This window comes from Geotrypetes seraphini, chromosome 1 (genome assembly GCF_902459505.1).
Source record: "Geotrypetes seraphini chromosome 1, aGeoSer1.1, whole genome shotgun sequence".
Lineage (NCBI taxonomy): Eukaryota > Metazoa > Chordata > Amphibia > Gymnophiona > Dermophiidae > Geotrypetes > Geotrypetes seraphini.
Window position 1 is genome coordinate 435,725,671 of NC_047084.1, and position 13,497 is coordinate 435,739,167.

At 45.8% G+C, this 13,497-nt stretch overlaps 1 protein-coding gene across 7 annotated transcripts in view; it reads right to left on the reverse strand.

The window, feature by feature from the left end:
- Positions 1–13,497, reverse strand: part of DENND4C (DENN domain containing 4C) — a 318,792-nt gene that overhangs the window by 85,419 nt on the left and 219,876 nt on the right. For all 7 annotated transcript variants that reach the window (XM_033919674.1, XM_033919664.1, XM_033919681.1 and 4 more), the window contains 3 exons: positions 10,197–10,322; positions 7,333–7,473; positions 3,894–5,053 (listed from right to left, as the gene is read on the reverse strand). In XM_033919674.1, coding sequence (XP_033775565.1) covers positions 3,894–5,053; positions 7,333–7,473; positions 10,197–10,322 — 1,427 coding nt within the window. The remainder of the gene's footprint in view (positions 1–3,893; positions 5,054–7,332; positions 7,474–10,196; positions 10,323–13,497) is intronic.

A 13,497-nucleotide genomic window follows, 5' to 3' on the forward strand; every position in this document is an offset into this window, starting at 1 on the left:
ATCGCTGTGTGGGGCCGCGCCGTGGAAGTTGTCGAAGGAACCCAGCCCTCCCCCCCCCCCTCCCCCGAGACACCCGGAGTTGAAACGGAACCTTCTGCCGCTAGCACATAAGCTTTACAAAGAGCTATTAAAAGGTCAGTAGGAAAAACCTCCGGCGGCCCCAAGGGGACCCTGCCATACCTTGCCCCTGGCGTTCCAGAACAGGAGGAAGGTCACCTGAGGTCACTGGGATGGAGGAGGTTTACGCCCAAATCGGAGCTCCTGAGGCCTGCCGCATCTGAAAAGCCTGGGATTTTCCTGACACTGATTCCGAGGACTGAAGCGAAAAGGGAATCCTTTTCGTCCTCACCATCAGTGGCTAGGGAACCCTCTGCATGGGCATCAGGGGAAGCCTGGGCTTCCCTGCGATCCAAATTCAACTTGTGAAGTACCTTCGGTGGGGTGCCCTGGCCGCCGGCATCTGCTGCCGACGAGACTTCCCCACCACTCTGGCCTGCACAATGCTTGCACAGGCCGGTCGCGAGTCTGGAGCACAATGAGCACTTTTTCCCTTTAAAAGTGCTCATTGTGCTGAAAACCACCCTAGTTGTAAGAAAAAGTGCCGGTTAGTTGTGAAAAACACAGAAAAAGGCAGTTATAAAGGGAATTTAGCCCTTTAGACCAGCACACCTCAGGATTTTTTTTTAAAACTTACAGAACAGACTCCACAGCTCTCAAGCTGGAGGGCTGACCAACCAGGGGGCCAGGCCACCGGTTGAGGCTCCAACAAAAATATGGGGAGTTGGGGGGAGGGAACCAGCACGAGACCCGCTGGGTTTAACACCCCCGAGGTCAGACGGATCCCCAAACAGGACCCGCCCAAGCTCTATCTGGCACAAAAGGGAAACCAGGAGTTCAAACACATAAATCCAACAGGGTTAAGAAGGGAGCCGAAATTAGCCTACCACTCTGCTACCAGAGACTGAGGAAGACTGGATTAGTACAGGGGATGCTATACTGATATACAAGTTTGTTCTCAGTCTCCACCTGCTGGTAGTAGTGAGGCATATAACCCGTCCGTAAGGAACTATACCGGTCTATAAAGCGATACAGAATATAGAGATAGAAGCAGGGCTGCCCAAGTCTGGTCCTCAAGATCTACTGGCAGGCCAGGTTTTCAGGATATACACAATGAATATGCATGAGAAAGATTTGCCTGCACTGCAAATCTCTCTCTCATGCATATTCATTGTGGATATCCTGAAAACCTGGCCTGCCAGAAGATCTCGAGGACCGGACTTGGGCAGCCCTGTTCTAGAGTAATAGTTGGATAAGAGAGAAGGATCCACCAGAATACAAAGCTGGAACAGAGACCTGAAATCTAAGTAAGGACAGCATATTAAGGAGTAGGTTACGTCAATGACGTCAAAAGCAACAGATAGATCAAGAAGGAGGAGGCCTGAGTAGAGGCTCTTGGATCTTGCCAGAACAAGTCACTGGAAACTTTGGCAAGGGCTTTTTGTTGAATGACGGCAAAAACCAGATTGCAGTGGATCAAGAATAGCCTGAGACATAGGTATTAGCTATGTGGGTACTAGAGCACTACCAGTATTCTTTCCAGAACTGCCCAGACATCACAGCTAAAAATCTTCCCTATTTAGAGCTGCAGGGGAAAGCAGGAAGAAAGGCAGTGTCTCCATAGCTACTGCTCCCGTTTCCCTTGTAGCCCACTGGTCAGATGTTCTTTAGATAGCCAATAAGCTGCAAAGAAAGCAGCACCAGTAGCTTAGGATACACCATTGGTTAGACATTCCTTAGCCAGCCAATAGGCTGCAGGGGAAAGCAGTACTGAAGGTTGATATTTCATAAGCTATTGGTCCTGCCTCCTCTGCAACTTATTGGCTAAGGAATGTCTGAGCAATAGACTAACAGCAGAGAACATAGAATAGCTGCAGTGTAGATAAGAGAGGCTTTCTGCCTTTGGTCTACCATAGAGAGGGAGAGAAGTGCTGAGGGAGACTCTGGGAAAGGAATGAGAAATTAAAGAGTAGACACAGGCATTGAGGAGAAGAGAAGCTGAGGAAAGAGGTAGGGGGTGCATGGGCAGTGATACAAAGATAAGTAGGTGAGGGATGACACGGTGGCTGTAGAGAATGACACGGTGGCTGTAACCTGTGGCTAGCCACGGGTAACCCGCTGAAACGGTGGAGGGGGGGGAAGTGCTCACTGCGGGTACAGGGACAAGGCCATCCACCACCTCAGGGATCGGTGAATGACCTTGTCCCCGCAGTTAAGGGAGGGAACGCGCGCGGCCTCCTCCTTCCTACCTACCGGATGAATCTATCTCCATCCCTCCCCCTTATCTTCGTGGCGTGTTAGTTTCCAAAGTAACTTGCTCAAGCTGGCCAAGCCTGCCTGCAGTCACTTGTGTTTGTGGGCGGAAGCTTCTCCTCTGACGCAACTTTTGTTTGTGTCAAAGGAGAAGCTTGCGACTGCAGGCAGGCTCAGCTGGCTTGAGCAAGTTACTCTGGAAAGTAACTTAAAACGCACCGCGAAGGATAAGGGGGATTGAGGGAGATTCTCGGGCCACGCGAGGGGTGCTGAAGGGCGGTGAGGTGGCGAGAGGAAGGGTAGTGGTGGAAAAGAAAGGAACAGACACAGAAGAGGGGGTGGGGAGAAGACCAGACGCCGAAGGGAAATGGGGAAGACAGAGTGGGCAGAGGACGCTGAAGGGAAATGGGGAACAGAGAATGGGCTGAAGGGAAATGGGAACAGAGAGTAGGGAGAAGACGCTGAAGGGAAATGGGGAAGAGAAATTGGGTGAAGACACTGAAGGGAAATGGGGAACAGAGAGTGGGAAGAAGACGCTGGAAGAAGACAGAGATGGCAGACTATGGAGGGAGTTGAGAGAAGAAGATGGGTGCCAGACCAATTGGGGGAGGGTGAAGGGAGAGGTACAGTAACAGAACAAATGGAAGATGCAGAGAGAAGACAGACAGTGCATGGAAGGAATTGAATGAGAAGATAAGGAAAGCAGAAACCAGACAACAAAGGTAGAAAAAAAATTTCTATTTATTTATTTATTTTGTTTTTGCTTGAGGAGTGTGTGGCACAGTGGTTGAAGCTACAGCCTCAGCACCCTGGGGTTGTGGGTTCAAACCCCGCGCTGCTCCTTGTGACCCTGGGCAAGTCACTTAATCCTCCATAGCCCCAGGTACGTTAGATAGATTGTGAGCCCACCGGGACAGATAGGGAAAATGCTTGAGTACCTGATTGTAAAACCGCTTAGAAAGCCTTGATAGGCGGTATATAAAATCCTAATAAACTTAAACTTAACTTATTAGTTGTGTTGGTAAAAATTTATAAACAAAACCCTGCAAGCTGAACATCTCTTTCTCTAGTTCAGCAGCGAGAACCTTGATTTATAAGGAAGGAATAAGCTAAATATTGCAGTACTGAAGCTTGTATGGATGCTGCAGGGATAGTAGTCGCAGGAACAGGGCAGGGACAGTGGTTGCGGGGTCGGGGCGGTCACAGGGATGGGGCGGTGACGAGGAAAATTTTTTCCCCGTGTCATTCTCTAGGATGGGCTGAAAAAAAACAAACAGATGAGGGCACGGAGAGGAATTGCTTGGAATTCAAAGAGCAAGAAGCTAATAGGGCAGATAGCCTGAGAAAGGGGTTCTGAGAAGAGAGGATCGGGTTGGAGGGAAGAAGCACTAAGGCAGTGTATCACAAACTGTGTGCCATTGGGAGATTCCGAGAGAATATTACCTCTATGACCAGTGGGAACAGAAGAAATGACATCCATCTTTGCCCAGTGCTCCCAACCCACTCTCACAAGAAAACTCCTTCTAAATTCTGCTATCAGTAAAAACATTGGCACTTTAGTTAAAGCACACACTCATACTTGCCTCATCATCTGAATAGTTGTATGCAGATGAAACAGCACCCCACATCTTGCTTGCAACGTTGGCTGCCTGCTTCATGCCAGATTTCAGGACATCTATTTTAGGGCCAGATAATAAATTGTCCAGTTTAATCCCAGAGAAGGTTGTCACCACTGACCCCAAGGAACCATGGGGTGAGGAGCGGACCAGTGCAGTGAGAGATGAGGAGCGATCCTTATGGGTCTGCAGGAAGCGTGGCTGTTTTGGGTGCCCAACAAAGGTCTTGGACCTGGAAACAGATGGGGTCTTTTGGTCCTCAGTTTGTCTTGTTACTGACTGGACTGGATCAGCTGGCAGACTTGTTCTCCTCTCACACGTTGGCTCTGGTACCTCCTCTGCCTCCTGCTTTTGCAGTTCCATACTGGAAGACTTGCTCCCCAGGGGACTTTTCAGGTTCATGTAGCTCTCGATTTCATCAGCAAGATTCCGAGCCACGACCGGGGACACCTTCTCTTCAGGCATGGAAGGTTCAGGCTGCATGTTCTCAGAAGCCAAGAGTGACAGAGGATCCAAACCAGTTTCTACATCTTCCCTCTCAACCACTTTAGCTGTGCTGTATAAGCTGCTCCTCTTACTCATCTGCTCTTCCATTTCCTCTGGGGTGTTGTTATGAGATGGACCACTATCTAGCTGGGTGGATGTAGTCTCTGCTTTAGTATTTCTGGCTGTGCTTTCTTCCTCCCCTGATACTGCAATGATCTGCTCAGGCAATTCCTCTGGCACTGGAGGTGGTCTGTGATCCAGTTCACAGGCTCCATCACTGGAGCAAGTCCTACCACTGCTAGCCCAAGGGACCCATTCTTCTCCTGTTCCACCTAAACTGAGGTGCTTGTTGATCTGAGGAAGTGGCGGTGGTGGTGGTAACCTGGCAGTAGAGAGTGCTGCTGTGAGGATCTTGGCATCAGCTCCCATCATCATGGCAACTTCACTGGAAGCCAGATCCAAACTACCTTTCTTCAACAACATGCCTGCCCGGCTCTCTGCACTAAAACTGCAGCTTCGTTCTGAGAACACCTTTTGTCTTTTCTGGCCCCTTTCGCTTACTTTTGCGTTAGAAATGTCACTAGAAAACACCTGCTCTTCACATGAGTCCTGGGTAGAATAGAACGGGCTGGAAACACTTCCTGGAAAGAGGAAAGAGTGAGCACACAGTCATCAAGACAGTTCTGTTCTCTGCTAATAATCTTTCATGGGAAACAGTAGGATCATGTTATGTAGACACAATTTGAAAGAAAAAAAAAATAACCAACAGCTTGAAAGTGCTGGAGGAGTACTAAAACCTGGACTAGAAGATTATCCTGCAATTATTATTATTATTTTTTTTTATTCAACAGTTAGGGACAAGAACAAATAGTAAACTGGACCTCAACAAGGAACTGAACAAGTGCACAGAGCAATTACAAACAAAATGGTCCACAATTAAAAGGAACACCCTCTCCCTCCCAGTGTGTTCTTATCTGACTTACCTTCTACCCTAATCTGGTGTTTTATAACCTACTTCAATTACACTCATACACCCTTTTCTCCCCCTCTACCCCATGTTCTGCAATCTTAACAGATAATTTTAAAAGCAAGGGAAATTTATTTTCTCTATGGATAAGCCAAGGCTATAAATTCCTCAAGTGCAGGTGGTGTCGCCAAAGAAATCCTATGCATGAAATAGTACTCCAGCAACTTTTTCAAGTAACATTTGGATTGTCTTACCAAGAATGCACACCTGCTCCTAGCTGCGCTATCACACATGACTCTTAAGTCTAATCTTTGCACTAAGTCAACAACCTGTTTTCCATCACGGACGTCTCAGCACCTCAATTTTTATTTTATTCTAGAGTCTAAGCCCTGTTGCTGTTGTGTGGCCTGGCCTTATTGCATCTAGTGGTTACTGTACACAGTGCTACTCTGCGAATTTGCGATCGGCAGTTCGTAGTCCCGGTCATTCACGGTATTTTCCGACCACGAATGACCGGGCAGGCGAGGGCAGCCGGAGTGCCGGCGAGTAAAGGAAATCACTCGCTGTATGCTCTGAACGCCTCTTCCTGTACTAAAGTCAGGCCTTACCAATCAGGAGCTGCATGTCAAAGCAGCTCCTGATTGGTGAGGCCCGACTTTAGTACAGAAAGAGGCGGTCGGAGCATACAGCGAGTGATTTCCTTCACTCACTGGCGCTCCGGCTGCCCTCTCCTGCCTCTCCAGCTACCCTCTTATCTCCCCTGCCTAAAAACCGTATTTGCGGTTTTTAGAAATTTGCAGGGGTTCCTGGAACAGAACCCCCACGAATTTCGGGGGAGTACTGTGTACTCAAATATAAACCAAGATTTTTGGAACAAAAAATTGGCCCAGTCCCGGTTTATATTTGGGCCAGCGCCCCCCTCCCAAACTTATTGCAGGCCACCGCCAGGCTCATGTATCCTGCCCCCCCTTCCTGTCCGTTGTACCTCCTCTTCCAATCCCTGGTGCTCCGGAGGTGCAGCGGGCAGGAGCGAGCTTTATGCGTTCCTGTCCCGCTTCTAACCCAGTCAGTCACTGCAGAGGCCATCGCGAGCTCTGGTTTCTTCAGCTGCTGAGTGGCACTGAGCAAGAGCGTGCTTTGGCGCCGAGCGGCTTCCTGACTGGCTTCTGTGAATTATCCCACCAGTTAAAAGCGACTTATATTCGGATCAACTTATATTCGAGTATATATGCTAATAGGTTAGGTGTTAGGGCAAATTTTAAGTTTTTTCTTCTTCACATTAGCTCAGTATAGGTCATCTTGAGCTCCCAGCTGGGGTACTTTTGTCACCACTAAAGCCCATGGAAAGTCCACCCAGTTTTTCATTTCAACTGCCCCAAATAAGCCAAAGCCAACATGGATTTACTCAAGGGAAACCTTGACTCACTAATCTACTACATTTCTTTGAAGTTATGAATAAACATGTGGATAAAGATGAGTTAGTTGATATTGTGTATTTGTATTTTCAAAAGGCATCTTACAAAGTACCTCAAGAAAGACTTCTGAGGAAATCAGAAAGTCATAGGATAGGAGGTAATTAAAATTGGTGGAAGAGTTCAGGACCCAATACTCAACACTCAAACTTTGATTTCCAACGAACTTTCCTGACAAAATTCAAATTCAAACTTGGACCTCCAATGAACTTTCTCACTAAAATTCAAATTCATAACCAACAGACTGCCCTGTTCTCAATCAGGTCAGCCCACAAACTTTCCCACCAAAAATTCAAATTTCTCGACCCAAAGACTGCCCTGTTCTCAATCAGGTCCGTGAACCCACTATATATAAAGACACATTGCAGACCTCAAAGCATACCCTGAAGAAAGCCATAGCATGATGGCAGAAACGTCGGTTCTTTTTACACAGACGCGGCACATTCTTATGAAATCTGCATTTTCCTTCAGAGCAACTTACCACTGCTGCTCTTCCTGCCTGTGCTGTCGAAGATGCCTGAAGGGACTTTCACAATGCTGCTTCCCCATGTGGGGGACTCTGGTGAACTCTGTGCTTCTGGGCTACATGATGGTTTCTCAAAGGTGTCCTCAGTGCACATACCTGTAATGATCAAGAACTACAAATGTAATCATCTGATGGGGAGAATGAATGCCTATTAACCCCAAAAACCATTTTCATGCACATCGTGGACTTTATTATTTTTAATTTACTTTATCAGCAAAGAAAAATCACATAATACAGAAAGTACTAGTATTAACATATACATTCTATACCAGTGGTCTCAAACTCAAACCCTAAGTGGGGCCACATTTTGGATTTGTAGGTACTTGGGGGGCCGCAGAAAAAATAGTTAATGTCTTATTAAAGAAATGACAACTTTGCATGAGGTAAAACTCTTTATAGTTTATAAATCTTTCCTTTAACAGTTAAAGGAAAGATTTATAAACTATAAAGAGTTTTACCTTATGCAAAATTGTCATTAACTATTTTTTCTGCAGCCCTCACATTTAAAGTTTAATATCTTTCCTTTCTCAAAACTGACACATTTCACTCACTGGTGCTCTGTTGCGTTTATTTTTGTGCCTCAGATATGTTTATCACATTCAGTTAAGTTTGGTTTTCATTATTGGTTCTAAGTGTTGCTGGGGAGCTGGCTGGTTTGGTTCTGTTAGGGGCTGCTTAGAGGTTTTCATTTGTCTTTCACCCTAAATTATAGTTTGATTTTAGTTTGATTTGAGTTGTGAGTGTTTCCACTTCATTTAATTATTGCACACATCGGGGGCCCAGTGATGGTGTGCGGGTGGAGGTTTATGACCTCTGCCTGTTTTGTGAAGCGTTGGAGCTTGTCTCCCGTGGCTGCTCGTTCACACTGAGGGCTCCTCATATATACAAAACATTTTGTTGTTTAGGGTGGTAGGGTTACAATTCCTCTGAGCGGCCCCTCTCTTGAACCTTGGACTATTCTGCCTTTTTGTAGTATCTTGTTTAGGCCTTGGCAGTTTTCTTTGGAGTGTATTTTGTTTTGGTCTTATAATCATGGAGACATGCTACTATATCTTTGGGAAAATCTCCTCTCCTCAAGAGTAAGGCAACTTGTGCTCTATCCACCTTGACTGGGCTAAGGTCCCCTCCATCATTAATTCCTCCTGAACCTACTACCACCATCCAAGTAAATATTCTGTACTACCTCTTCTACATCACATAACTCCTCTGGCTCTGGTACCCCTCCTACTTCACAAGTTGTTCCTCGTGTACCTGTTTTCCAAGTCCTCAACGTGCCCCAGGCCTGTATGGTTTTTCTGCAATCTTGAGTTACAGCAAGGAGGTTTATCACCAACTCTTCTAATTCTCCAACCCCCCCTTTTCCTCCTCCTCCAGCTGACCCACCCACCAAATCATCAATGTCTTTTCTAATTTCTCTAACTACCTCACACCATCTGAAACTCACTTTCAATATACGCCATCCACTCTCGTAGATCTCTTCTGTGTTCTGATGGTGGTATAAGCTTTGCAACAGCACTTCATCTTCAAAAGCACTCTTTTCCATTTCTGCCTGGCTATCTTGCTGAACCCAGTGTACTCTTCAATCCTCCCATGGTAAAGCAATGGATAGGATCAATGAGCCTTAGCCAGCATAATCTATAGCTGGAGGGTTGGGAAATGATAAGTCACTTCTGTTTTGTTTTCCTATGGGGGGAGGTCTACCTTGTATTCAGGTAGATAGCACATTTGGGTTTGGAGCTCCAGTTTCACATGGCCATGCTGCTTGCTGACATCACCAGAAGTGAGATGTTCATTCTTTAAATTGCAATTATTGCTTTGACTGAAGGTGTTTTGATCATATGATGATTTCAGGACTAAATTTAGATTTTATCAACCTTTGGATTAATGCAATCCTCTTATTGGTTTAGCGTTTCCATATCAAAGGCCATTCCAGTTAATGTAAAATGATGCAGCATTCTACTGACTGGAACTCAGTGATGCAGCAGAAGGAAGGCCCCAGGGGGAGAAGGCTGCTAGGCAGCCTGTTCAGTGCCTCCACTGCTCTGTTTGGCATGGAGGTATGTCAGCCTTGTGCTGGAGGGTTGTTGGGGTTCTGTTGCACGGAAGAATGAGAGAGAGAGATGGAAAGATGCTGCGTGGGGGGATGGGTTGGCAGGGTCTTCGGGGTTCTGCTGCACAGGGGGGAATGGCTTCATATTATATGTTTTACAAAGATCTCAAGACTTTTATATTTCAGAAATGTTATGACATCTGAAATTCAGTTTGTTTAAGGATGATCTGTAATTTGTTTATTTGTTAACCATTTAAAGCTCTATTTTATAGGGAAGATGTGGCATACAAAAACAATGCTTAGATTAGATCTAACACAACACAATGAAATTGCTTTCATGGTTCTGCTGCACGGGGGGGGGGGGGGAGGAGGGGACAGAAAGATGCTGCACAAGGGGATGGGCAAGAGATGATCATTGTACGTACAAAAAAATAAGACAGCCCTCGAAAATAAGTCTTAGTGTGTTATTGGGACCCAAAATTAATGTAAGACAGTGTCTTTCGGGGAAACACAGTATCTCTTCCTCCCTCTAAATAAACAAATACTTGAAAAAGATATAGAAGGTAGTGTTAGGAAAAGAGTTTAAAACCTAGGTAAGAGATGCAAGGGACAGAAGGGAGTGGGAAGTCATATGCTTATCTATCCAAACCAATAGATAACAAGTGGAAAAGAGTACTAGACAGGTCATGTGGGCTTATTTGCCTTCTCTGCCATCATATACTGTGCTATTCAGTTATCAAACAATGAAATACAGTCATCAGCACATAACCTCCAGAATTTTCCTTTAGTTTAGGAAAGATGTTTGTTTCCATCAGGGATTTGGTTCCAGAATTACTCTCAGTATCTTCCCTTCCGATTTCGTCCTTGGATCCGTAACCCTGATCTGACTGCCCTTCTGTGAAGAAAAGCACAAATGTGGACATGAACAGGGTTCTTCCCACAGGCACTTCCAGCACAAAACAAAATACACAAGTATTGTCCATGTATACTATGAAAGACACCAGCAATGAAACAGATCTTCAAATCACATGAAAGGTTGGCCACAGCACTAACAGTTCATAAGAACAGTTTCATTCTGTGCCAATACAGTCTCTCTGCAATAGATATGAAGGCTTCTCAGTCCACCTGTTAAAGACAGAGATTGCATGCAGTATACTGCAGATGTTTAAATAACCATAGAGGCTAAAAACTGTTCTCAGTAGCATGCGAAGCCCCCATGGTTTGGTTTTTTTTTGTTGCTGTTGTTGTTTTTTTCTTGGGGGGAGAAGCATAAGTCACGCACCATAGGCCTCTACACCTCCCTTCATCTCTCTTCCCCTCAGAAGTAGCAAGTACTTCATAAAGCCACAACTCTATCGCCCCTAAAAACTTATAAGCAAAAACATTTCAGTCATATGTGATTGATTTTTTTTTTTTAAAGTAGCTTATAGCTAAAACATTTCTCTCTATAATAATAATCATCATAAAAACAGAAACTCTCTCAGCTAAAACAGTACATTAGGAATTTGTGTTTCAAGTGCAATGCTTTATCTGCATATTCCATCACCCCCTCCAAGTCAGCTTTTGACCACAGTAAGAAACTTTATGGACGCAGAAGATGCATCACTACCTTAAAGTATTATAAACTTCTGAGTGTACAAACAGGTTTTCTAAGTGTATTAATCTGCCGACTGCTCTCTAGTACCAAATAAGGAAAATCCCTTCTGAAAAGTTAGGAAAGAAACAAACAGTCTCAAAACTATCATATTGGGGGTAAAGATAATATTTTATAAAGAACTCATGGCAAATCATAGGAAACAGGGCAGAGCAATTACTTCCAATGCCAACTGTGGCCTGGCATACAAATGAAGGAGAAATTAGGTTCTTACCTTCTAATATTCTTTCTGTTAGCCTGTAGACTGGTATAGTCCTTACGAATGGGTTATATATCTCACTGCTACCAGCGGGTGGAGACTGAGAACAAACTTGCATATCAGGATAGCTTCTCCTCTTGCAATCCAGTCTGCCGAATAGCCAAGCAGAACCTAGGAAAGACTTCAACTGAAAACAGTAAAACACACTCTGAACTGGAGTGTAAAAACAACAAACACTGGTAAACAACTATTGGAACATGTGCAGATCTTAATCCTGTATAGAAAATATTCTCACAGCTCACCAGCTAAGCCAGCTGAGCCATAGCCGCTGTTCTTAATTTTCCACAGCCCTAGAAAAATTCTAGAACATGCAGAAAAACCAAAATCTGCATGCAAGCAAAACAAAAACCCGCAATCACTGCACAAAGACAGACAGGGTGGGGGACTATAGCAGTCTACAGGCTAACAGAAAGAAAATTAGCAGGTAAGAACCTAATTTCTCCTTCTGTTGCGCTTGGTAGACTGGTATAGTCCTTATGCATGGGAAGTACCAAAGCAGTACCCATTAAGGGCCGACACCAGAACACGTTCACCGAATACCGCGTCCTGATGTGTTTGAACATCCACACAGTAGTGTCTGACAAAAGAATGCAGACAAGACCAAATTGCAGCCTTACAAATATCCACTGGAGGCACTAGAGAAGACTCAGTCCAAGAAGCTGCCTGACCCCGAGTGGAATGAGCCTTGAGAAATTCTGGAACAGACTTTTTCTTCAGAAGATAAGCGGAAGAAATAGTCTCCTTAATCCAGTGCACAATAGTAGCCTTAGAAGCGCCATCCCCGAACAAGGATCCACGAGAAGGACAAAGAGATGATCTGATTTCCTGATCTCCTGGGTCCTCTGCACATAAGAGCGAAGGAGTTGGACCGGACCGACATCCAACTTGCGCATCTTTGTCTGCTCAGAAGAGCCCTCCTGGCTACCCAACACAAGGAGAACCACAGCCTGATTGACATGAAAAGGAGAAACCACCTTTGGCAGAAAAGAAGGAACAGACCTCAAGACAACCTGCTCCCTTGAAAACTCCAAGAAGGGAGCCCTACAAGAGAAAGCTTGCAGCTCAGAAACACGTCTAACTGAAGTAATGGCCACCAAGAAGACTGCTTTAAGAGTAAGGTCCTTCAAAGAGCAGTCGTCCAATGGTTCAAAAGGTGGATGCACTAGAACAGATTCAGATCCCAAGATGGAATAGAGGGCTGCACGGGAGGATTGAGCAATCTGGCTGCCCGCAAGAATGAATCACATCAGGAATGGCAGTCAAATTCTGACCTGTCAACAACCCCCACAAGGCTGACAAGGACGAAAACTGAACCCACAGAGAAGACCAAGCCAGTCCCCTGTCCAAGCCATCCTGCAAGAACTCTAAGAGGCAGGCAAGGAAGCGCGAAAAGAGACAACTCCACGCACATCACATCACTCCTCAAATAGATGCCAAACCCTCACATAAGCCCGAGAGGTAGAAAGCCTCCAGGAACCCAAGAGAGTTGAGATCACTTTATCTGAATACCCCTTCTTACCTAGGTGATCCCTTTCAAGAGCCAAGCCGTAACACAGAAGGGACTCGGATTGAACATTGGAATGGGACCCTGAGGTAGAAGGTTGTCCAATAGAGGCAGAGGAAGAGGATCCGCCACCAGATGTCTCACCAGATCCGCATACCACGGTTGCCTGGGCCAATCCTGAGCCACCAGAACCACAAGGCCTGGATGTCGATCTATGTGGAGAAGAACTCTGCCCACTAATGGCCATGGAGGGAACACATACAACAGCCCCTCTGCTGGCCATGGTTGAACCAGAGCATCCATGCCCTCGGCAACGACTGAAGAAGCAGGGTGTTTGGCGCTGACACATGTGGTCATCAGGACCATGAGGGGCTGACTTCAAGACTGCACTATCAAATGAAAGGCCACGAGGCTTAGACACCACTCTCTGGGATCTAGCACATGACGACTGAAAAGTCCGCTTGAACATTCTCCACTTCAGCTATGTGGGAGGCTGAAATGTCCTGAAGTTGAGACTCCGCCCAGACCATGAGCCTCCTGTGCCACCAAAGTGCTCCAGGTGCCACCCTGATGATTGACATAGGCCACTGCCGTGGCATTGTCCGAAAGAACCCTGACTGACTTGCCCATCAGAAAGGGCTGGAAGGCTAACA